Raw genomic sequence first — 27,205 nt, forward strand, 5'->3', positions numbered from 1 at the left:
AAAATGTACTTAGTTCTTATTAACACTGTATCGGTTACCATGTGATGACAAAGGAGTCAGTCATAATGATGGAAATTTTAATATAGACTAGTTTAGAAGGTGCTTGTTTCAATGCAGGTGGTGTGAGCACAAGTGAAGATCGAATGCAAGTGGTGTTCGAAGAACTACAAGATCTCAGAGGTGTTTGGTCAGAATTGTCTCGCATCTGGGCACAAATTGATGAAATCCGCGAGAAACCTTGGCTATCTGTACAGCCACGCAAAATACGAGCACAGCTAGATACATTGCTGAGCCAGCTGAAGGAACTTCCTGCAAGACTTCGCCAATATGCGTCTTATGAATATGTTAGAAAGATGTTATTGGGGTACACAAAGGTATGTTAAATTGTTTTTCATTGTACTTTCTGGTATTAATGTTTAGTATGAAATGAAGTTTTTATCAGATTTCAGTGATGTCGAAAGCAGGTTCTTTGTAGTTATTGGGTGTATGAAACTATGAAACTTGTGTATGGGTAGTGAACATGACAGAGTGAATTTCTGGCCAAAAGGAGCAGATTTGCATGATGCCTGCACATGCACACACATGTGATTAGTGACAGAAAATGCCAGAACTTTTAGGTTTTTAGTTTGACACAATTTCTGTCACAGAGGCACACTCTGCACTGTAAACGTAGTGTCTTGTGTGCCTGTTGTTTTTTTACTAACTACTTCTTGCATTTGTGTGTAATAATTAACCCAAAGACGCAAAAGTTTGTATTAGGGTCCATAATTTCTCCACTGTGTTTGTGAGAATGAAGTGTGTCTGAAAAGTGTGTGCATTAATGGGGAAGTAGCATTTTGTTATTTAGTCATAATTTGTCCAAGTTCTAGTGTACATGCCTCTTTGTTGCACATAAAGTTACATCAAATGGACCTCCTGAAATTTTAATTATACTACTTCTTTAATGTGTGATGAAATTGATTGAAGACTTGTGAAACTGACTCATGTGAATTATATTAATACAAACTTCCTTCATAGATCAACATGATGATCGTTGAACTAAAATCGGATGCGTTGAAGGAACGTCACTGGAAGCTTCTGATGAAACAACTGCGTGTAAATTGGGTTCTTTCTGAGCTCAATTTAGGAATGGTATGGGATGTTGATCTTCAAAAGAATGAATCAATTGTTAAAGACATCATACTTGTGGCACAAGGAGAAATGGCTCTAGAAGAATTTTTGAAACAAGTGAGTAGTGAATGCTTTTAATTAAGAGAGCTATATTTTCAGTTATCTTGGTATTTGACTAGGGCAGACAACAGAAGTGCAATATTAAGTGTTCTTAGATGTAATTTTGATTTCACCCTAGACCAGTTCTGAGCTATTCTACTTGATACAAGAATAGTCCTGTTTCCTGCAGTCCTTCCAGCTTTTTTTTAAAAAAAGGCTAAGTGTAACATTTTTTTCACTTTGTGTGCCTTTGTATGCCTGATGCAGAGCCTTACTGAGGTGATCCTGCATCCCTGGCAAAACTGCCACAGCTGCGAACCTCATGTCATTTCCCCATGAAACAACCCGTTAGCAATTTTTCTCTATGCACATACAGATGCAGATTTTATAATCATGTAAACAAGTTGATTAAAAATGAAGCATTAATGGAAAATATTACGTAAATGAACTATATTGATATATATTGTAATAATAATAATAATAATAATAATAATAATAATAATAATAAACCCCGTGGAGGCCCGGGAAAAGAATAGGCCTCCGGTATGTTCTGCCAGTCGTAAAAGGCGACGAAAAGAACAAACCACTAATAGGGCTAACCCCCCTTTTAGTGTGATTACTTGGTTCAGGACAGAACTAAAGAAGCCTCGGACAAGCGCCGTCATGGTCGGGGACGACGCTTGAACCCTATGCCCGCCCACAATGGTAACGACACTGCTAGCCAACTGGAAAAGGATTTAAATCCGAATAGAGGTGTTTTGCAGGATATGCTTCCTGCAACCACCCTAGAAGGAAAACAAAGACAGAGGATGAGATGGTCAGATGAAGTTAATCGACACCTCATGTTCTGTTATTACCAAGCAACAAACCTAGGAACCAACACAACTGGATACAGATCACAAGTATACACAACATTTATTACCAGATACCCGGAATTAAAATTTTTAACAGAACAACGACTAGCTGATCAGATCCGTGTAATAATAAAAAATAACAGGATACCCCAGTCAGAATTAGAAAACATCAAACAACAAGTACAAAAAATACTGGAACAAAATAATGTGCAATCAGAAGAGGAAGAAAACACAGTAATGGACTCAAACATCCCAGAGCAAACAAACAAAGACCAACACGCATCAATTAAACAGTCAGAGGAAAATGAAATCTTAAGACAGCCACCAGAACAAGCACAAATAGAACACGAACAGAGACACGTGTTAGATATAGAAGAGAAATTTCAGCTGACATATATAGAATACAAAGACACAAATACAGACATTAGACCATTCTTGCATAGACCGCCAAATAACCCACAAGTCGAAACAACAATAAAAACTATCAACACAATCATACACAACAAAATAAATGAAAACACAACTATGGAAGAGTTAAAACTACTGGTTTATATAGGAGCACTCACTACACTAAATATACACACTAGGCAGAGATCAGAACAAACCAACACACAGAAGAAACGCACAAAACCAGCATGGCAACACAGGTTACAGATCAGAATAGAAAAACTGAGAAAAGACATCGGACAGCTAACACAATTTATAAGAAATGAAATATCAGACAAAAAACGAAAAAGGTTAGGTAAAATCTCAAAACAAGAAGCAATAGAGCAATTAGATGAAAAAAAGCAGAAATTGCAAGCATTGGCCAAACGACTTAGAAGATACAAAAAAAGTGAAAATAGAAGGAAACAAAACCAAACATTCAACACAAACCAAAAGAGATTTTACCAAACAATGGATAACACACACATTAAAATAGACACTCCACCAAACATAACAGACATGGAACACTTCTGGAGCAGCATATGGTCAAACCCGGTACAACATAACAGGCATGCACGGTGGATACAAGCAGAAACATACACATACAAGATGATACCACAAATGCCTGAAGTGATAATTTTGCAACATGAAGTCACCCGAGCAATTAATTCTACACACAATTGGAAAGCCCCTGGAAATGATAAAATAGCAAATTACTGGCTAAAGAAGTTCACCTCAACACATTCACGTCTAACTAAATTATTTAACAGTTACATTGCAGACCCATACACATTCCCTGATACACTTGCACATGGAATAACCTATCTGAAACCTAAAGATCAAGCAGACACAGCAAACCCAGCTAAATATCGCCCCATAACATGCCTACCAACAATATACAAAATATTAACTTCAGTCATCACACAGAAATTAATGACACATACAACACAGAACAAAATTATAAATGAAGAACAAAAAGGCTGCTGCAAAGGAGCACGAGGATGTAAAGAGCAACTGATAATGATACAGAGGTGACATATCAAGCTAAAACTAAACAAAGGTCCCTACACTACGCATACATTGATTACCAAAAAGCCTTTGATAGTGTACCCCACTCATGGTTACTGCAGATTTTGGAAATATACAAAGTAGATCCTAAATTGATACAGTTTCTAAACACAGTAATGAAAAACTGGAAAACCACACTTAATATCCAAACAAATTCAGATAAAATCACATCACAGCCAATACAGCTTAAGTGTGGAATATACCAAGGAGACTCATTAAGTCCTTTCTGGTTCTGTCTTGCTCTGAACCCACTATCCAACATGCTAAATAATACAAATTATGGATACAATATTACTGGAACATACCCACACAAAATCACACATTTGCTATACATGGATGATCTAAAACTACTGGCAGCAACAAATCAACTACTCAACCAATTACTAAAGATAACAGAAGTATTCAGCAATGATATAAATATGGCTTTTGGAACAGACAAATGTAAGAAAAATAGCATAGTCAAGGGCAAACACACTAAACAAGAAGATTACATATTGGATAACCACAGCGACTGCATAGAAGCGATGGAAAAAACAGATGCCTATAAATACCTAGGATACAGACAAAAAATAGGAATAGATAATACAAATATTAAAGAAGAACTAAAAGAAAAATATAGACAAAGACTAACAAAAATACTGAAAACAGAATTGACAGCAAGAAGCAAGACAAAAGCTATAAATACTTATGCTATACCAGTATTGACCTACTCATTTGGAGTAGTGAAATGGAGTGACACAGACCTAGAAGCACTCAATACACTTACACGATCACAATGCCACAAATATAGAATACATCACATACATTCAGCAACAGAAAGATTCACATTAAGCAGAAAGGAAGGTGGAAGGGGATTTATAGATATAAAAAACCTACATTATGGACAGGTAGACAATTTAAGAAAATTCTTTCTAGAACGAGCAGAAACTAGCAAAATACACAAAGCAATCACTCATATAAATACATCAGCTACACCATTGCAATTTCATAACCACTTCTACAACCCTTTAGATCACATAACATCAACAGATACAAAGAAAGTAAATTGGAAAAAGAAAACACTACACGGCAAGCACCCGTATCATCTAACACAGCCACACATAGATCAAGACGCATCCAACACATGGCTAAGAAACGGCAATATATACAGTGAGACGGAAGGATTCATGATCGCAATACAGGATCAAACAATAAACACCAGATATTACAGCAAGCATATTATTAAAGATCCCAATACCACAACAGATAAATGCAGACTTTGCAAACAACAAATAGAAACAGTAGATCACATCACTAGCGGATGTACAATACTAGCAAATACAGAATACCCCAGAAGACATGACAATGTAGCAAAAATAATACATCAACAACTTGCCATAAAACATAAACTAATAAAACAACACGTTCCCACATACAAGTACACACCACAAAATGTACTGGAGAATGATGAATACAAATTATACTGGAACAGAACGATTATAACAGATAAAACACCACCACATAACAAACCTGACATCATACTCACCAATAAAAAGAAGAAATTAACACAACTAATTGAAATATCCATACCCAACACAACAAATATACAAAAGAAAACAGGAGAAAAAATTGAAAAATACATCCAACTGGCTGAGGAAGTCAAGGACATGTGGCATCCCAATTATACTATCAACTACAGGAGTCATACCTCACAATATTCACCAGTACATCAATGCAATACAGCTACATCCAAACATATATATACAACTACAAAAATCTGTAATTATTGATACATGTTCAATTACCCGAAAGTTCCTAAACGCAATATAACATATACCATACAGTTACAAGGAAGTCACGCTTGACCGAGGTCCGCGTCACGTTCCATTTTTAACCAGACTTAAGTCTGAGAAAAAAAGTCAAGAAGATAATAATAATAATTGTGTGACTCAGTGGCCTCGTGCAAGTTTTTCAATTGGATGCCAGTTTGGCAACTTGGGTGCCTATAGTCTACTACAGTAATTGTACCGGGGGGACTACAGTTTCAGGTGAAATCCGCAACCATGTGTCGTTCACATGGAATTTTCTCGTCATCAAGAAGGGAAGACTGAAATATTCCATGGTCTGACAAGGAGTCAACACTATGAACTTTCATTCAAAGTATGCGCTTTACAACTAGACCACTGGTCTGACTTGTGCATAAGAAATAAAATTGTGTTAAATAAGAAATTTTTTATTAATTTAAAAAAAAGAATTAAAATTCAAACAGTCAATATCTTATTGATTAAGACACCTATTGTACATTGGTGCTGAAAAAAAGTTGTAAGAGAATGGAAAATAGAGGAAGGAAAACAAAAAGTTAATAACTACATACAAATGGGTAGATTGAAAGAAGCACTAATTTGATTGGCCTTTGCAGATCTCGTAATAATAGAACCGTAGAGAATGTAAAGGAGACAGCTGAAAAATGCAGGTCTGGAAATATCACTTGAAAAGACTTTCGTAGATTAACTCGACAAGAATTCTAAGAAGCAAGTATGAAAAGATCAATAAAACAGATAACTTTAAATATTTGGGTGAAAATATAAAAATAAATGTGGACAAGAACAATTAAAATCAGAATTGGAAGGAAAAAAAAGGAAAGAGCTTACATGAAAGTGGGAAAAAGAACGCAGCACGAGGATTAGGGGAACTTGTGTACCTCTCCGGGTTAATGTTATTCTGAAATTATTGCTCTTCATTTCTTTTCTGGTTAGTTTTTGTGTCCCCTCTGCCTGTGTCCTTGGTGGGGGGTCTGTCTTGCTTCGCCCTCTGTATGACTGTGGCCTGCTGCCATCTGATAAGAAGACATGTTTTGATCTTTACTGTATAATACCTTCAGTTTGATTACTTTCTTTTAGACTTTGTCACAAATTATTATTCACACATTTTTCATGTTTATTCCTAATAATAGTTTGTGTAATTTCTCATTATACAATTGCCAGGAAATTCAAACAGTGTGGAATGCAGCTGAAGGTACCTAGAGCAGAAGTATTTGTAACTTTAAAACATTCCTTGATTTATGTAGAAATCTAATTAAATAATCCAAGCATAATCATAGTAATTTGGGTGTCTGTTAAGGTATGTAAGGTTGGTTCGAGAGGCCAGGCAGTGTGATTAATATGTATCATAAATATTTTTTAATCATTGCTAAATTTAGTGTCACCTTTATTGTATTTGTTTCTCTTTTGTAATAAAAATAAAAAAGACTGACTGATAAATGTTCTAAAATACTTAGGTTCGAGAATCGTGGCAGAATTATGAACTGGATCTGATAAACTATCAGAACAAGTGCCGTCTCATCAGAGGATGGGATGATCTCTTCAACAAAGTCAAAGAACACATAAATTCTGTTGCAGCCATGAAGCTGTCACCTTATTACAAGGTAATATGTTAAAACAATATACTGCTACTGCTATGACAGTTAGACGAAAAGTTAACCTGGAGCCAACATGTAAACTATATTAGTAGTAAACTATCTAGAGTAATTTATTTATTAAGACAACTCAGAAATTGTGTACCTGAAACATACATCAGATCATCTTATTTTGCATTTTTCCAGAGTATAATATCCTATGGCATTATCTTGTGGGGTAACTGTAGTCATATACATGACATCCTATTATTGCAGAAGAAAGCCATTAGGATAATTACAAATTCTTCACATAAGGCTCACTGCAAACCCTTATTTACTAAACAAAAAATTATGACTGTAATAAACCTCTATATATACAATGTCCTAATCTTTACGAAGAAGAACCTACAAGATGTGAAACGTAGAGAAAATGTACATTGTTACAACACAAGAAGCATCAAACACATATACACGCCTTACCACAGGCTATCAAAATCAATAAATAGCTATGAAGTCACAGGACACAAGCTATTTAATAAGCTGCCACATGCCTTACAGGATATTCCTGAACATACATTCAAAGAAAGACTGCATGAATGGTTTATTGCCCACCCGTTCTATGATATCAATGAATTCTTCAACTGTAAAATGCAGTAATCCAACAGATGACCCACTGTACATTTATTGTAATATAAGCTAAAATATATCAGTAGTCAATACCTTATCACACTGTATTATAAATTGTAACTTCATTTGACGTTGTCAATTGCTGTAATGGCCTAAAGACAATAAAATCTTTATTATTATTATTATTATTATTATTATTATTATTATTATTATTAAGTTATTTTAAAAATATCACAAAATGATTTATCCAACAGTGTGTTTTATTGCAGTGGTTTGGCTTTACCTTACAGTCCCCCTACTTCTGTATGACCAATATCTAAAAATGTAAAGGGTTCCTTATTCGTACTAATACAGTATTATATTTGTTCAGAGTTCAGATGACTTTGGTAAGTGCGGTGGTGACGGCTTTTAGGGAAACAAAAGAATGACCATACATGGGACCTCTCAACCTAAGAAACATGGTGGTGTCTGGATAATATACAAATAAAATATAAGTTACTTGAGGTAGACATATTCCTCCTGTAGTTGCAAACAAATTGATCTGTTGATGGACGCGTGTATTGCTGAACCTAATAAGCGGATCACTCTGCAGCAGTTTAGGGTGGCTTTTTGTAAATATTTTTGTGCGAGTTGTCTGGGAAGTGTCATTAACATGATGCACTATATTTGGTGATACTAAGAGGCCACCACAAATCATTGTCTGCGATTTGAACTGGGTTTTAAATATTACTTATTACCCTGATCATTTGTTAGGAGATTGTCGAAATAGGCGAATACAATGCGGTAAACTGGAACAACTAATATTTACAGAATTAACTTGCTGTCTGAATGAAACATTGTTATGCACTATTAATAAATTTATCATACACAAAATACCTAATCTTGACTTGTGACCAAGTGCCATCAAAACTGAAATCTTAACAGATATTTTTACTTAAGCTGGCTTAACAGTCTCTGTTAAAATATTCATCTATAGAGTAGGAGGAGTTGCCTATCAAAAAGTCTTTCAAACACTGTTGAAACCGTGCTTTATCTGAAACCAAGTTTTTAATGGTTGCTGGCAATTTATTGAAAATGTGTGTTCCTGAATATTGGACCCCTTTTTGGACCAAGGTAACTGATTTTAGGTCTTTATGTAGATTGTTCTTGTTCCTAGTATTGATACTATGTATTGAGCTATTTGTTGGAAATAGAAATGTATTACTTGCAACAAATTTCATTAAGGAATAAATATACTGAGAATCAGTAGTTAGAATACAAAGTTCCTTAAACAGGTTTCTACATGATGTTCTTGAATTTACACCACAAATGATTCTTATCACATGCTTTCGTACCCTAAAAACTTTTGCTCAGTTTGACGAGTTGCCCCAGAATATGATCCTATATGACTTAGTAGTATGAAGAAAGCAAAGTATCTCGTACATCTGACACATTCTCACTGCAAATACAGACTTGTTTAGGCGCTTAAGCAGTTCTGTGGTATGCCCTTCCCAACTGAATTTGTTATCAAGTTGTAATCCCAGAAATTTAACACTGTTAACCTCTTTGATCTGCATGTCTTCATATGTTATACACGTGCTGGAAAGAAATCTCTTACAGGTTCTGAACTGCAGATAGTGTGTCTTCCAAAGTTTAATGGCAGTGAATTAGCTTTAAACCATATATTAATGTTAGTGAAAATTTGATTAGCAGCTATTTCTAAATCTGTACTTGACTTGCTACTTATTGCAATGTTTGTATTATCTGCAAACAAAACAAACTTAGCATTTGGCAATGTAGCAGATGAGAGGTCATTAATGTACACATGAAAAAGCAATGGACCCAAGATGGAAGCTTGAGGAATGCCACATGTAATTAATTCCTGGTCAGATGAAGACTGACTGCTTACAGCACAGGTATTTCAGGACACCCCTTATTTGCTGTTAGATAGATAAGACTCGAACTATTTTGCAGCATTGCCGGTGACACCATAATATTCTAATTTAATTAAGAGAATGCTGTGCTTCACACAATCAAATGCTTATGACGGCTCACAGAAATTGCCAGTAGCCTCTAATTTATTATCTAATGAATTAAGTTCATTCTCACTGTAAGTGTAAATAGCTTTCTCTGTATTGGAACCATTAAGAAATCCAAACTGTGACTTGGACAATATATTATTTACAGTCAGATGGTTAAGGAGACACTTCAACACAACCTTTCCAAATATTTTTGAGAAAGCCAGCTAAAGTGAAATTGCTCAATAGTTTGATGGGAGCTCTTTATCCCCTTTCTTGTTACAAGGCTTAACTTCAGCATATTTTAGCCAGTCTGGAAATCTTCTGCTGATAAGAGATTGATTACACAAATAACCTAAGGTAGAACTCAACTTGCATGAGCACTCATTGATCAACTTCGTTGATTTGTTATCATATCCAATGGAATACTTCGATTTTAAGGATTTTATGATGGATGTTGCTACTTTAGGAGACATGAGTGTCATTTCCATTTTACTGAAGTTACTTTTAAAGACTGGTTTCGGATACCCCGTTGCACTGTTCACCGAACCATAAAACCCCAAGCTGTCAGTAACAGAAATGAAGTACTTGTTTAAGAGGTTTGCAACATTGCATGCACTTGTTACCAAAGTTTCATTTATTTTTAGAGCTATCTGTTCCTCTTCCTTTTTGGCCCCACCTGTCTCTGTCTTCACTATATCCTACAGTTTTTGTTTTGTTGCCTGATGTAATTATCTTCTTTCATAATAAGCTGCTTTGATTTCTGGATTACTTGCATCAATATTTTGCTGTATTCTTTGTAACACAGTACAATTCTAACATCAGAGCTGTTTCTAGATAGTAGATACAGTCTTCTTCTTTTCCCATGTGATATCTTTATTCCTTGTGTAATCCACTGATCATGTTTTGATTTCTGTGTGATTTGAGTTACCTTTAGAGGGAAACAATTTTCAAAAGTGGAGGTGACTTTATTACTGAATGATTTGTATTTTCCATTTGAGTCAGAAGTATTCTAAACATGTATCCATTTCATTTCTTTGAGCAATTTCCTCAATTTCTCAATTTTTGACTTATTTATTACCCTCCTGTACTCAGATTAATAGATTTTTTTTTATCCTGACAAGTTTCAACATTTAACACAAGATGTTGCATGTCATGATCAGATAGCCTATTTACTATTGGTTTTGTGATATGACTTTCTTCCCTAGATTTGTCTGCAAAGATATTATCAATAGCTGTCTCAGAGGATTTATGTATCGTAGTAGCAAAGTTCACAGTAGGAACTAAATTGAATGATAGTATTATTGACTGCAATAATTGTTCACTGACAGATCTTTTCAATAAATCCACATTAAAATCACCAGCAACCACTATTTCCCTATTTTTTTACCATGAGATGAGACAGCAGAGCTTCCAGATTTTTCATGAAGAGGTTTAAATTTCCTAAAGGTGATCTGTATATGCCCACTATTATAAAGAACTTATTATTACTACTGTTGCACGAGCTTCTAAGTGCTGCTCTGAGCAAAATTTATTAATATCAGTATTCTTGAAATGAACAGTTTCAGACAAATGTGGCAACTCCTCCTTTCTCCAAATTTTCTCTGCAGAATTAAGAAGCTAACTTGTGTAACATTTAACATATAGATATGAGTGGTCACATGATGTTCAGAGAGGCAGATTATATCTACTGGTTTGCTCAACTCTAAATCTTAAACACAAATAACATCTCATTAAGCTTTTCCCCTTAGTCCTCTGATATTCTGATGCAATAACAATAACTGATTTTGTGCACTGGCTGAATTATAACTGGATGAACCTAATTTTTCTGACAATTTTTGAGTATCTCTAGTTTTGATCAGAGGCTGTCTGCATGGATTGTCTACATTAAAATTTGCTTTGTGGCTGCCTGTTTTATCAATGTGAATGTCATTTTCATCCTGTCTCTGAACATCTTTTCTTTCTGCCCTCTCTACCCTAAAAGAACTGCTGATCTGTCACTTGTAACCACTGGTACTTTACCACTTGTGACAGTGCCCCCCTTAAGTTAATTGCTGTTAACCCAGTCAGTTTTCCCTTCCCTTTCCTGTTGAGGTGAAGGCCATGCCTAGTAGAGTCCCACCTGCTGATGGTCCACAGGAACCACACCGATATGAGACCCCATACCTGATCCAAGTAACCACTCCACCTCTAAATTAACTCTCCTAACAGAAGAGTTTAAATGAGGCCGGTCAAGGTGCCTCAGAACATTCACAAGCTGAACACCAGTATGTCTCGTTGCTGAAGCTATCTTTACCAGGTCACTCTCAATTGAATAATTAGGGTTCCTATCTATGCTGTTGCCCGCCCCACCCACCATTACCACGGTGTCTTCCTTTATTACGTCTTTGCAGAATGAACCTACATCCTCTACCACCTACCCCGACTTGCTCTAGGTTTAAAAAAACTTGTGACCTGTTAACCTGACCCTAGTTCATCCTGCAACAGTTGTCCAAGACCTCTACCATGTGAACAAACAACAAAACTTAATTGTTCTTCACATCTTTTTCTGACTTCTTATTTTTAAAACACTTTTTGAACATTTGTCCTGTCCACTCCTACATCTGTTTGTGGCTCATCAGTTTCCAACTGTGACAGCAGATCAAACCTGTTTCCCACATTCACAATCACACTGTCTGAGAACGTCCTATTCCTATTACTTCTATAACCTGTTGTCACTTCCCACCTCTCTTTTCCCTTCTCCCCCAATTAACCTTTCCAGATCTTGTTTCGCTTTATCTAGTTCTGCCTGAAGGGCAGCAATCTTCTCCACCTGTTCCATTATCTTTCTATCTCTATAGCAAATCCTACACAACCAATGAGCCCTGTTTATTTCCCCAGTTCCCATACTACTACAATTACCTACATGAAAGAAACTGAAACAACCTTCACACCACACTCCATAACTAACAATCCTATAACTTCGTAGACTACTCAATTAATATATTAAATTTCCTAGAAAGTTTAGGCCTAAAGTTCGGATACTAATTCAAAACTTCAGGAGAAACAAAAATGATATAACCTGTATTGTTTACATGTCGAAACAAAAAGTAAACAAAGAACTAAGCCTACACTATATAAACTTTTCACTTCGGCTACTTACTAGAGAATAAAATGGATAGCATATAGCAACACAAACTTTACTTTATTGAAATAATCATGTAACTTAGAGTATATCACAACATAAACAAATCCTAGTCCAAAATTCGCACATATGAAATGTATTCTTTTTCCGAAAATATGCAAAAAAAAAAAAGTGAAACCTTCAATTGATAACGTAAAATAGGTATTAAATTACATAATTATGATGTAATATTGCCTTAATTAATTGTTATTACCCAATTAAACACTTACCTGTACGAGAGCAGTGAATGTGCACGACTCGTCAACCAAAGATGCTACACCAGTCAATATAGGATGTGTGGCCAGCTTCACATTGTCATTTAAATGACTGAGTGTTGAGGAATTTTTGTTACTGTACTGTACTAGCTGTACAACTACTGTACATCTAAATCACTTCTCTATAGTATGCATGAAAGTGCTTGTCAGAAGGTTCTCAGAACCATTTTCAGACAATTTCTTGACCATTTCACTCTTCAATAGCATGTGGGAGAAATGAACACCAAACTTTTCTCTCTTATCGTGATGGTCATATCTTTATGTGTAGGTTGGAATTGACAAAAAATATTTTCGCATTTCGAGGAGAAAGTTGGTAATTGAATTTTTTGTGGAAAGGTCTTGCCTTCGTTTTAATGATTGTCGCCCCAACTCATATATATAGTATCCATGACAGTGTCTCCATTTCACGATAACATAAAATGAACTGGACTTTCCAAAATTTTGCTGTTTCCTTCGTCAGTCCTGTTGGGTAAGCACCTCGCACTGTGCAGCAATACTTTGGTAGAGGTTGGAGTAGTGTAACTTAGACAGTCTCTTTAGATGATTTTTTTGCACTTCTAAGTGTCCCACCAATAAAAGAGTCTGGTTGGTCTTCCTCATGACATTTTCCTTTGTGATAGTTCCAATTTAAGCTGTTTGTAATTGAAATCTCTAGGTATTCTGTTGAATTGACAACCTTTCAATTTGTCAGTCATCGTGTACTCATGTGGAGGGCCTCACACTTTTTACTGTCCAGAATCAGTCACCACTTTTTTCACCATACAGATATGTTATCTAAATCATTTTGTAGTTTGTATTGATCTTTCTAATGATTTCATTAGACTATCCTTGGGTGTAGCAGTGTAGCTATACTTGGGACATTCCTTATGATGCTATGCCCACTTGCCAATCACCTGTCCAATGGAAAACTATACACAAAACACACAAGGTTCATTCTAAGCACTGAATTTGCCAGCCTCTTACCAAATAAAGTTTGAGTGTTGTTGTATCTATTTTCTTCTACTTAAAGACCGTATGTCAGACCCTGGATTTTACAGACGTCTCTTCCACTGTGTGTGAGCTGGGTCAGTAGGGATAACATGGCTTCTTTTAAAATGAATGAACTGATATTGTCATTAAGTGTAACTTTTTTGGTTGGTAACCTGTGTCTCATATTTTAACAAACCATATATTCTTGTACAGCTCTGAAGAAACAGCTAATTTGGAAGTTTTAAGCTCTCTTTTGTGCAAGGCTACTGCTATATGGTTATCTCTTTGTGTATTTTATGTTTAGTTAGGTTACATTATTTTTAATTATGCCTAATAGGGTATAATCTTTCCTATGTTTTGGTATATGAGAGACAGAGAAAGAGGTGGTTAAAATATTATTTTTCAGTTTGAATGTACGCTAATGTAAGAATGTTATTAAAATACATTAACAGTTGGTGATGAAATTGTCAGTGTTTCATAGACGTATCATACATTAAAAAGTTAACTTTTTGACTGCCAATTGAAGTGCCAGCAAATTCAGATGCTTCTTGCAGCTTGTTCTTTCTGTGCAGGCCGGGTCCAGTTTCTAAACTTGTTAGGAGTAGAAGCTTTCTATATTCAAATCACTAAATCACTTTGTGGTTGTAAATAGTTAAGAAGAAAGATACAGTATTAATGAATTCTAAAACTGTTGATACAGATGTGAACTGATGTTTCATTAGGACGTCACTAGCACAGATGTTGAATGTGCTAGCTCTACTCTGGCAAGTTTAGTTAAATGAAACACAGTCACTGGGAAGAATCTATAACTTGGTGGAACTTGCACCTTCATCTTTTTTCTTATTTACGGAAAAAAATAGAGAGAATCACACAAAGAATAGAGTGGGTCTTCTGCAATTTAAATAGGCACCATTTGGTTACCAGCTTGGCACTTAACTAATTAAGAAATTTTATTTGTAACTGTTGTCAATAAATACATTTATTCTTAGTTGGTTTACTGTTTTGTGGAGGTAAAGTTTAGTATCCTATCAAATGATGTCTGAAATCAAGGGAAGTAGTGGTAATATTAGGACAACAGTTTTTGCTAGATGTCTCCTATTTAACAAACTGATCTAGAGTAGTTCCTTACTTTGTGTGTCTCTCATATGGTGATGTGTCTTCCAACAGGTGTTCGAAGAGGAAGCACTTACTTGGGAAGAAAAATTGAATCGTATAAATGCACTGTTCGATGTGTGGATTGATGTGCAGAGACGGTGGGTGTATTTGGAGGGAATATTCTCAGGCAGCGCAGATATTAAAGTGTTGCTCCCTGTTGAAACATCTCGTTTCCAAAGCATCAGGTATGTATTATCAATTAGTGGAAAAATAACTCTTCAGTATTTGTTTTTTAAAATCTAGTGTACTCTCCGTGAAGACTTTAAATGTCCAGTGTTTTACTTCTATTCCATCATAATAATCAGAGAATTGTGATAAAGTAAACAAACTGGGAGAACTGCATACTGTTCCCAGTAGACGAGGATTTGGAGTGAGCGTGAAGCTAAGTTGGAGAACAGTTAAAGGGAATACTGTGATGAATGCAAGTATGTGTAAAGTTGTGATTAGTTTAATTTAAAACAAAATTAGAGATGTCACAAGTATTTGAGTATTTTGTCATTGAGAACCAACTTTGGAAGATATAATAAAAAAGTATGAAAGGCTTGTGAATCACGAGTGAATATTGTTTCCATTTACAAATATGTTCTGTACAGCACACTATTTCCCTCTATGTGAAATTGACCAATGGAAGATCAAGGACGGTATAACAAAAATATAAATTAGGTGGGCTAGATCGTTACCCAACACACAAAGGAGGCATTGACCACCAGACAGGCACATTTAAATTTCAACATCCCTTGTGATGAATATTGCCTTTGATAGTCTTGATAGGGCAGAGTGGTATACCATCTAAGTATGTTTTACTTATCTGCCAATGTTGGCTGGTTCCAAGACCATAGTGCGAGTGATGAAGACCTCAGTAAATGGTTCAGTATTAGTAAATGAGTTGGACAAGTGGATGCCCTTTCTGCAGTGCTTTTTAATCTAACTCTTGAAGCAGTCATTCAGAAGATTCAAATATCTGGTTACATAAGCACAAAGTCAACCCTGATACGTGCATATGCTGATGTAGCAATTATTAGTGGAAGAGTTTCGCTAGAGAGAACACTGCGTCAGCTGAAAGAAGCCACACTACCTAGAGGCATTTGTATTAACAAAAAGAAGACCAAATATATGAATTTCTGGATAAACTATCAGCAATTGATTTCAATTTTGAATATGTACTCAACTTTATGTGGTACCTAATATTAATAGGTCAGTTTCCATGTCAACTAAAATGAAACGGTGCATTCTAAGTGGTAATAGTTAGTTCCACATGCTTAAGAAATTGTTGGCCTCTAGGTTATTAAACAAACAACTGTAACTTCCATGGTCAGACCATTTGTAACCTTTGAATGTGAAATATGGGCACTAATGAGTGCTGATCAGCAGCAGCTCAGGATATTTGAACGCAGGATTCTGTGCAAGGTCTATGGGGAAATTCAGGATCTGGATATCCAGAATGAACACTGAGCTGGATCGCCTCATACAAGAAGCTGGCATTGTAAGAACAGTAAAAAGTGGGAGAATAGCCTGGCTTGGACATATCCTTAGGAGGCTAACAACTGAAAAGTTTTTGAGTGGAGGCCAACTGGAAGAAGACAAAGAGGAAGCCCATGAAAGCAGTGGGTAGGTGATGTGAAATAAGATATTAAAATCTTTTGTAGTTAGAGAATGGTGGAGAACTGTGCTGGAAAGAGCAGGAAAGAGGAAACCTGTTGAAGAGGCTAAAACTCGTGAGAGGTTATTAAACCATAATGGGGGGGGGGGATAGGAGAAAGAGGAGGAGGAGGAGGAGAAGTGATGAGTAGTAATTATCTAATTCAAACTGTTGTTCCAAAATTTTCCATTAATGAATGTTATTTTTACATGAGATACAATAAAGTATCGACACTACAGCATAGCCTTGAACAAAGTACAGAAGTGTTTTTCCGAAGTGGTAGTTCAAACCTCAACTGTACCTCATATATCGTACAACAGATCTTATTGTATGACATTTTTGCAGCCCATTATTGTAATGGTTGCACAAACTTTTATTTAATCACAAAAAGTACAGAATGTACTACTTGCTATTACACCAAGCCAGTGAAATCTATTTGTATGGGATTAAGAAAACACTGATAGGAATCTTAAAATTATGCTCTTTATAATAAGTGTTTCCTTTATATTGAATGTATTGAGAACTGAAGATCATGGGACAAAGTTCCTTTACTACTGACAGATTGTTACTTAGAACCACGTTTGCATCCTGATAGACTTGTTGTTTATGGTTGTTAGGATTGATTTTTCAAAATATAGGAATGTCGCATCATTTCCAAATGTTCATCATCTTGCTGTATAAAGGGATAATCACTTTAAAGTAACAATTTTTCTTACAGGAAAAAAGAAATGGTACCTTCTCCTTCTGCTTGAGTGTTCTGGTATTTTGACTATTGATTTTTCTGCTTCCAGTTCAGAGTTCTTGGGCTTGATGAAGAAAGTGACAAAGTCTCCCATGGTTATGGATGTCCTCAACATACCTGGTGTGCAGAGATCCCTTGAACGATTGGCAGATCTTCTGGGAAAAATACAGAAAGCCCTGGGAGAGTACCTTGAAAGGGAAAGAACTTCTTTCCCAAGGTGAGTTGCATTTATAGTACTGGTATAAAAATTTAACCAAAATTTTGTCTATCTTGCAGAAACATTTTATTTAGTATGAAAATTTTTAGATTTATAAACTATCGTTTTAGAGAACAAGACTTAAGATTTACAATAATTTCATTTCATTTCATTGTATTTTATTAATGTTTAGGTTCTATTTTGTGGGTGATGAAGATCTTCTAGAGATCATAGGAAACAGCAAAAATGTAGCTCGTTTGCAGAAACATTTCAAAAAAATGTTTGCTGGTGTAGCTGCCATACTTTTGAATGAAGACAACACTGTCATCACCGGAATTGCATCACGAGAGGGAGAAGAGGTACTCATTTTTTCATACCTTTCTTTTATGGTTCTAATATCATTTCCTTAATAATTTAAAGCCATTCATGTGAATTACATAACAGGAAGTTTCTGATTTTTGCTTCTAATGTTTAGGAGATCTGTAGCAAATACAGGGTGTTCCAGAATAATGGATACATTCTGTGAAACTGAACATCTCTTTAATGAAAGGTGTTAGAAATACAGTTTTAATGGTGTTTGGTGCCTCATGGCCAGATGTGAGGTGTTAAATGTTCAAACTGGTGTCTATCCATCGCAGTACACCATCGACGACGACTTAACGACATGCCAACTCTATTGTTTCCAATGGAATAGCATCACAGGCATGCTCAATTTGGTCTCTAAGATCATCCTGTGTGTGTGTGTGTGTGTGTGTGTGTGTGTGTTCTTGCAGTGTAAACTGTGTTCTTGAGAGTACCCCACAGAAAGAAGTCTAGAAGAGTTAAATCTGAAGATTGAACGGGATACTCCACACTACCTCTTCATCCTGTTCATGTGGTATGAAGTGTCATCATCATCATCATCATCATTTAAGACTGATTATGCCTTCAGTGTTCAGTCTGGAGCATAGCCCCCTTATAAAATTCCTCCATGATCGCCTATTCAGTGCTAACATTGGTGACTCTTCTGATGTTAAACCTATTACTTCAAAATAGTACGATTGAGAAATGCCCGCATGTTCAGGTGAAAGTGATGTAGTGCCCCATCCTGTTGAAAGTAATAATCTTCATTTCCAAACACAGTGCTAAGCCCCGAAGTTATCATTTCCAACATTCCCAAGTACAATTCGCCCATGACAGTGTTGTCAAAGTAGTATATAGCCCGATTAACCCTCTAGAAGACAGACCACACTACACTGTTACTCCTGGTAGATTAACATGCCTTTGCTTAGTTAATATAGATTCTCCCTGGCCCAGTACACGCAGTTATGGTGGTTAATTGTTCCATCAAGTTTAAATGTCACTTGATCTGACCAAAGAATTTGATCTCGGAAATGTTGCTCTTCTTCATATCTGTTAATGAACTCACAAAATTTGCTTCACCTATCAGGATTATCCTCGTTAAGAGGATGGAAAAGTCTTGGAATGTAGGGCTAAAAATTTATTTTATTAACACTGCTGCTGCAGATCCCAGTCTCTCAAAAATATTGCCTCACAGATTTTTTCGGGGATCATGCGTGTGTGCCTGGATACTGCATCAACACTCTCATTGTCTGTTGAACTTCTCTATTGTCGGCTATGTCCCTTCTTCATGTTGTACACTATTCCTTAGACTTCAAACTTATCTCTGATTCTTGTAATTGTTACTCTTGTCAGTGGTGGTGTTCCAAATTCAACTTTACAACTTTGGCGTACCACACTCACATTCTCTGTTTTCCTGTAACACTTAAGCACCCATTTTCGTTGTTCAAATGGTAACGCCATGTTTGCTGACAATCCTGAAACAAAAGAAAGCATTGTTATGTTTTTCACCACCTTCTAAATTATTACCCATAAAAATTGTATTTCTGTCTCCTTTAAAGAGAGATTCTGTTTCAAAGAGTGTGTACATTATTTTGGGACACCCTGTATATTGGGCGTCCCTCCTAAGAATCAACAAATGAGTTTTCTCTGATGTTTCGGCAGATACTCAGTTTTGTTTTTGCAGTATGTAGCTGGAGTCAACCCAAGTAAAAGCTGCTTGTCATGTCTTTCATGCAATGCCCAGCGTCAACAGAGAGCATCTCCTTGTTTCCCCTCTAGAAAAAAAATGATTCCGCTAACAAAATTTTGTGTGTCCATTCAGTAGAGTAGTGTGGTGTAGATACGTATTAGGTGGTGGTGGTGGTGGTGGTGGTGGTGGTGGTGGTGGTGGTGAAATGAAGGAAACTACAAGGTGCTTAAAATAAAAATAACATTAAATAGATATTTTATTATATTAAAAGCAATGACATAGCATAAGACACAGTCACATTACTATTAGAAAAATTTATTGTAATAAAGGTATGAAGCAACTGAGGAGAGCACTACCATATCCTAGCTGCACCCAATATGAATGAACCCACCAAATATTTTAATTACACCAGTTTTTGAATGAATAATAAATGAAACTGATACTATCTCTAGAAACAGGATTAAGAGCACTATGGCAATGGTACATCCCTTTCGAAAACATTAGTACCCACCTATCACTGGTGCCCCTACATATTCTCACCAGTCTGCTGTGTCAGTAAGCCATCTGTGCATGGTCACATAAGAAGAAACAGAATCTTGCTATTCAGGGCTCAGACGCTGTGAAGTCCCATCTGATGTTTGAAGTCAGCCCTCGACATCTTAAACCAGTGACCTTTCACCTTTCACATCCACTCTAAGTGTGTCTATCTTCATGTGTCGCTGCCCCCAATTCTGTTGTTTCCGCCATTCCGGCTGCAGCTGCCAGTCAGGAAAAATGTTCCTGTTTTCCTCCAGTAGCTTGAAAATTGCCATGTTTAATAAATTCCTATCACAGGTCTCCATATGTGGCCCAATCAGAGCACATCTTTCTCACCAGTTTACCACCTTCTGATGTCAGTAGATGATGGGTGAGGCAGTGATTTTTGTACACTTTTTAGTTTCTGGAATCCTAACCTACATGACAAGAACTCCGTGAGGCTCCTCTTCCCACCCCATATTCCCAGACATTCCAAGACATTCCAATCTCTCACCACCACTCTCAGCCTTCTACAGAGCTATACTGTGCACATTTAGGACGACGATGGTTCAAACCTGTCTCTGGCCTTCCTGAATTTGGTTTTCCATCATTTCCCTTCGTTTCAGGCAATTGCTGGAATGGTTCTTTTGAAAGGGCATGGCTGATTTCCTTCCCAATCCCTCCCTAATCCGAGCTTGTGATCCGTCTCTTAACGACCTTGTTGTCGACAGGACATTAAACGCTAATCTCCTCCTCTTCTGAATACTGCGAACCCCTTCTTAGCTTGATTAACAGGGGAGTGTGGTGAGCCTTTCAGGTGACTCCTTGATATGCATAAGTTAGAACAAAGCCTCTGAATGCTGTGACATCTCTCCAGTCATTTTCAGAGTTCTGTGCAAACTAAGCAGTTGTCACACATTTCTAGAATAGAACTGCAAGCCTCGACCGACAGCCACTTTAGATTTATAAAATACTTTCCCCAGCATTAAGTAACCTTATGACTTTTAACTTGATGAAGCTGAAGAATCGTGCCTATCGGCTGTTGTGATAATGGCCAGATGAATTTGGTATATAAATGGAAGGAGGCAAGCCAGACAGCTTGCAACCTTCCTTGCTGACTGGTTATGCGATGCAGCAGAGCTGCTTAGACACTGCAGAAAGTTATTCTTCATGTTTTACTGTATCTGTTAATACACGTCAATAAAATTAATATTGCACTCAACTGCTTGGTTGAATAGGCATGTAAAATCCCACTTTAATAATCATGTTGTCTGTAAAGGGGAAACAAACTCTTTCTATTAACACTAAGTATTGCTTAAAAGATATCAAGTGCAATATTTGTTTCCAACAACTCAATTTACACATTGCAAAACTGACATTGCAAATATCTGCCAAAACATGAGAGAAAATGTGCCTGACGGCTCTTAGGATAGCCACCCTGTGGCTTTTCCTTTATCTTATTTGACAAATGATAAATTCTTAGGCAAAAAACAAACAAAAAGATTTGTGGATGATAAAGTTACTAACACTGCAGTTGTTGCCAATTCTGTTTACAAAGCTCATGGTGGTTAACTTATTAGATTGTTATGGTGCTGTACTAAAAAAGAGCAACATACACACATCAAAGAGAAAATAGAATCTTCCTTCACATTGATGAAAATACTGTTTACAAACTAACAAAACTGGTCCAGATTCACGGCACAAAATTTTCTTCTTGTTTAGGTCAAGTTCATGGAGCCAGTTTCAACAGTGGACCATCCAAAGATAAATGAGTGGCTTACATTAGTGGAGAGCCAAATGAGATTGACATTGGCATCATCTTTGGCCCAGGCTGTGCAAGATATTAAGCAGTTCAAAGAAGGTGGTATTGATCCATCAGCTTACATGAACTGGTGTGACAAATATCAGGTAATTCCTTACCTTCTGTTACATATTTCACAGAAGCTGTTATTTGAACATAATTTTTTATAATTAGTACTAAGTAGTTATTTTGCAAGCACATGAGTGTTAAGTAAAATGCTTCCTTTTCCTCTTTCCCCTTTCTTACTGTACAATTGATTGAGTATGCACATATGTAAACCTTTGAAATAATTGTGAATTACGTTCAGATTATGTAGCATGCCCTTCATTTGTGAAGAATATTTTGTCAGATAGATGTAATATCATTTCCTATGAGTAAAATTTTATTTTTTATAATAATAAATTAATCAGTACACTACCTATTAGCAATGCAAGAGAAATGTAAGGCATTGATAAAAGATTAATCCAACTAAATTCAAATGATGATCAGATATTTTGAGGACGTCCATAATTGTCAAGGGAAATGGAGTTTCTCACCCTTGATGACAGTGCTAGGAGTCATTGAAACTCGTATTCACAGATTTTGTTATAAGGTTCCTCCTTCAAACATGGCCATAAGAAAATTACATTTCTGTAAGGCAGTGACTGAAAAATACCTGTTAAATTATCAAACAAACAAACAATACACTTTTTAAATTAATAAAACAAATGCAAGAGTCTCTCCTTGCTATGGCTTTCAGTGAATGTTTGGAATGTAGTAAATGAAATTGGCTCTGTCCGTAAAACATAGGGAAGACAAATGATGCGTAACAAAGAACTGAATTGGAGTAATTGACTGGCATCACAATGGAGAAACTTGGTGCGAATACTTACCAATTAATGAAACATACAGTTGGATTGACAGTAAGCCTAGCACACAATTTGTGACATCTTTATTCGAAATATTCAGAACATCAGTTCATAAATTATGATGTTGACCTCCAATTTCATCTTTCCTTTTATTTTTCAATTATAAAATAATAGTAACGCCATTTTTAATTTGTGATAAGAGACACTTGTTACAATAGTGCAGGACGTTTGTTATCAAGGTACTTCCTTACGTTGTTAACCATTCCATAATGTTTATTGTAATAATTGATTTTACTTAAGATTTTTACAATAATTAAAGAGAGGAAGGGAGCTGTCATTTATATTGTTTTCAGGCTCAAATAGTGATCTTGGCTGCACAAATTCTCTGGAGCGAGGATGTTGAGGCTGCACTGCATCAAGTAGGTGCTAGTCCTGAACAGGGGATGGCACCTCTGGAGCGTGTTCTTGGCCAAGTTGAGACGACACTTAACGTGCTTGCAGACTCAGTCTTGCAGGAGCAGCCACCTCTGCGGAGAAAGAAACTGGAACATTTGGTAAGGAGAAACTCACTAGTTAAAAGTAGAAACAGCACAAGTGCAAATCTAGTTTATGAAAGCTGTGCAGAATTAGTGTATGAATTTCCTGAGATCTTTTCAAGCTACCATCTGTTGATAATTTCACTGATGCTGATTGTTTAATACTTCTCAGATAAATGAGTTTGTACACAAACGTACAGTCACAAGAAGGCTAATTGCTACGGGAGTATCTGGTCCAAAGGCATTCGAGTGGTTGTGCCAGATGCGCTTCTATTTTGATCCTCGACAAACAGATGTTTTACAGCAGCTTACAATTCACATGGCCAACGCAAAGTTCTTTTATGGGTTTGAATATCTTGGTGTTCAAGACCGGCTGGTGCAGACACCACTTACTGATCGTTGCTACCTTACAATGACACAAGCCTTGGAAGCTAGACTTGGAGGTTCTCCGTTTGGTAAGCACGCATTATACCACATTCTTATTTTTTTCTTTTAAGTGTGGAGTGTGTATTGGCCCTTATTATTTCGATGTTCAAGAACAGAGAGAAGCTGAAATATCTCTCTCTCTCTCTCTCTCTCTCTCTCTCTCTCTCTCTCTCTCTGTGTGTGTATCTCTCTCGACATTTACATCAAAGTACTTTGATTAATCGTCATTGTGATACAAATATATATGGTTGCTGTTAGAATTCGTGGCTGTAAATTCAAAGTACAATGATGGTATAAGTTTGAGTCTTGTGTAAAAATAATGTAAATAACTACAAATGTAAGTTTATGTGTGTGTGTGTGTGGGGGGGGGGGGGGGGTGTAATGAAGAAAAATTGGTAGCCATTCGTGCTAAACTGTCAGTTCTCATTTACTTTGTTTACTGTACAGTTGAAATTGTCTGTCTGTTTTCAATCAGTTTGTTTCTTGCAGGTCCTGCTGGAACTGGCAAAACGGAATCTGTGAAAGCGCTTGGACACCAGCTTGGTCGTTTTGTTCTAGTGTTCAACTGTGATGAGACATTTGATTTCCAAGCTATGGGTCGAATTTTTGTAGGACTTTGTCAGGTTGGTGCCTGGGGCTGCTTTGACGAATTCAATCGACTGGAGGAACGTATGTTGTCTGCTGTGTCTCAGCAAGTCCAAACTATACAAGAAGCACTGAAATCTGCACAGGATGGAAAGAAAGAAGGAAGTAAGTAGTCATCTCGCCTGAGTACTGATAAGTGGAAAACTGCAGATTTTGAGGCATGAACGCACTGTCTTTTACGAAGAGATTGTCTGAGAGTGGGCAGCATAAATTTGATTTTCAATATTTCGCCTAGTTATTGATAATATTTAAAAATTTAAAATTCTGTCATAATCTGCTTATTAAGCAGTATAATTTTATGTTCAACATTTCACACACTAAGACAAGTATTAAAATTGGAAATTGTGTGTTCGTTCTGAGCCAGTTTAACCAACAGTGTGCAAATATCTGGACTTCATATGTCCAGTGTTTGAAAATGAGAGCGACTTCCAACAAACTTTAAGCATAATTTTTTACCTGTTCTGAACTTTTGTTACTTACATGCTTCACATCAAATATTTAACACTTTAACTTATTTGAAAAGTATTGAGACTTTTGAAACTGTTTCATGAATGGCAGTTTGATCCTTTAAAGAATGGGAGTTAAGTGGTTGTATTGCATGATAAGCTACTGCCGTTACTAACATCAGATATATTTTTAGATCTTGTTTGTATGATTTTTTGCTTTAATTGTATTCTTTTCCTGATAACTTTATTTTCTACTTTTATTTACATTCTTCAGAAGCTTGTATGATATTATTTACCCATTTCTCTTCTGTCCTTCTTTATTGCCCTCTGAGTCCCCTCTGTTACACACCCTCTTCTTTCACAGCCTTCTACCATTCCTCTCTGTACACACCCTTCTCTACCCACACTTCTCAACTGCTCCACACTGTTACTCATAATCTTTGATCACCTCTCTTCCCCACTCCTCTCCTCCACACCCACACCATTTTTCCTCCTTCCCTGCCCTACACACACACACACACACACACACACACACACACACACACACACACACACACACACACACGCAACCTGCCCTCTCCTCCACACATAACTCTACTAATCTCCCTCCCCTTCCCCATATGCTCCTCTTCTCCCTCTGTTCCTCTCCACCATCTTCTCACTCCATGCCTCCTCCTCTCCCCCACATAATCCCCCACCTCTTCCTTTCCCATTCGTACTCCTCACTGTCTATTCCCTTCCCCTCCCATCCCCAATCTTCACCCTCTATGCTCCTTCCCCTTAACAGTCCATCTGCTCTGCCCAACCATCTCTCACCAATTGTTCCACTACTAGTCTGTGTCCCTATTCCAAATTCAGCCTTTCTTGTTCCTCTAAGATAAAATGATTTACTTTCTATGATATGGTGAAGCAGTCATTAGAGTGCACAATTTCACACTTTTGTTTCTTTTCTTTTTTTTTTTTGCAGGTATAACAGTTGAACTTGTTGGCAAACAAGTACGTGTGTCTACAGATATGGCCATATTTATTACAATGAATCCAGGCTATGCTGGTCGTTCAAATCTCCCCGATAATCTGAAGAAATTGTTCCGTTCACTGGCAATGACAAAGCCAGACAGACAGTTAATTGCAGAAGTTATGCTCTTCTCTCAAGGATTCCGAACAGCAGAAAAGTTGGCTTGCAAGATTGTACCATTCTTCAAGTAAGATTTCCGATTGGAGAAAGAGTGTGTGAGTGTGTGTGTGTGAGTGTGTGTGTGTGTGTGTGTGTGTGTGTGTGTGTGTGTGTGTGTGTGTGTGTGAGGGTGAAAGATTGATTGCAGTTAACAATAGTATTAGTGCTAAAAATGTGAAATTGTGAGGAATTAGTCATATACATCACCTAAGTTTGACATCACCTTGCAGTCAGTAACCACTCGAAGACAGCAGCACTAGCAGTGGATGGTATATAATAGGGGTAAGCAGAAAACAGTGCAGTCATTGTCATAATGCAGAAACAGACTGACATCCAGACTGGTATGATTATTGGCTTTTAGGTGAAGGGTGGAAGTATTTCCAAAATGGCTAAGTTTGGAATTACCAACTGTTTGTGTGCTTCCGTGGTTGAATTATAACATGAGTTGCAAAATGATGCTATTCCAAACTGGTGTTGAAGCAACTATGATGCAGCGTGAGCCATAGATGGTGGGTGAACTACTGCTGCGGAGATGTGTCTGGGTGAATAGCTGTGCAGCTGGTGAGCATCTGACTGCCCAGGTGGAACAAGAAGCTACCAACGGGATTTCCCCAATGCCGTTCCGTTGCTGTGTATGGGCCTCCACAGCAGGCCCCTGGTTCATGCACCAGTGCTGACTGCTGTTCATCTGCGACAAAGGCTGGAATTTGCATGCCGATAATGCAACTGGAGGTCATCTGAGTGGAAAGAAGTGTCCTTTTCAGATGAATTGTGTTTTATGTTCCGTCAGACTGAAAGCAAACATCCTGCAACAATCATTGTAAGGGTCCAGGCCAGAGGAGGGTGCATTATGGTTTGGTAAATGTTTTTGTGTCATTACCTGGGTGATCTAGTCATTCTGGAAGGCACAGTGGTTCAACACAAATAGGCATCTGACATTGGAGGCCATGTCCACCCCTACATACAGTTTGTTTTTCCTTGGCTTGATGGCTTCTACCAGCTGGCCAACACAACGTGTCATACAGCTTGCATTGTAAATGCGTGGTTTGAAGAGCGCCAGGAGGAGTGTATTTCACCCTCCTGGCCAC

The 27,205-nt window shown here is 36.9% G+C and overlaps 1 protein-coding gene across 3 annotated transcripts in view; it reads left to right on the forward strand.

Annotated features, from left to right (window-relative positions):
• The window catches only part of LOC126176887 (dynein heavy chain, cytoplasmic), a 228,059-nt gene that overhangs the window by 77,195 nt on the left and 123,659 nt on the right, over nucleotides 1-27,205 (forward strand). For all 3 annotated transcript variants that reach the window (XM_049924087.1, XM_049924088.1, XM_049924089.1), the window contains 11 exons: nucleotides 118-374; nucleotides 1,018-1,227; nucleotides 6,814-6,960; nucleotides 15,129-15,301; nucleotides 17,547-17,714; nucleotides 17,887-18,052; nucleotides 21,964-22,149; nucleotides 23,244-23,444; nucleotides 23,599-23,881; nucleotides 24,342-24,602; nucleotides 25,911-26,145. In XM_049924087.1, the coding sequence (XP_049780044.1) occupies nucleotides 118-374; nucleotides 1,018-1,227; nucleotides 6,814-6,960; nucleotides 15,129-15,301; nucleotides 17,547-17,714; nucleotides 17,887-18,052; nucleotides 21,964-22,149; nucleotides 23,244-23,444; nucleotides 23,599-23,881; nucleotides 24,342-24,602; nucleotides 25,911-26,145 (2,287 nt within the window). The remainder of the gene's footprint in view (nucleotides 1-117; nucleotides 375-1,017; nucleotides 1,228-6,813; nucleotides 6,961-15,128; nucleotides 15,302-17,546; nucleotides 17,715-17,886; nucleotides 18,053-21,963; nucleotides 22,150-23,243; nucleotides 23,445-23,598; nucleotides 23,882-24,341; nucleotides 24,603-25,910; nucleotides 26,146-27,205) is intronic.

This window comes from Schistocerca cancellata, chromosome 3, assembly GCF_023864275.1.
Source record: "Schistocerca cancellata isolate TAMUIC-IGC-003103 chromosome 3, iqSchCanc2.1, whole genome shotgun sequence".
Lineage (NCBI taxonomy): Eukaryota > Metazoa > Arthropoda > Insecta > Orthoptera > Acrididae > Schistocerca > Schistocerca cancellata.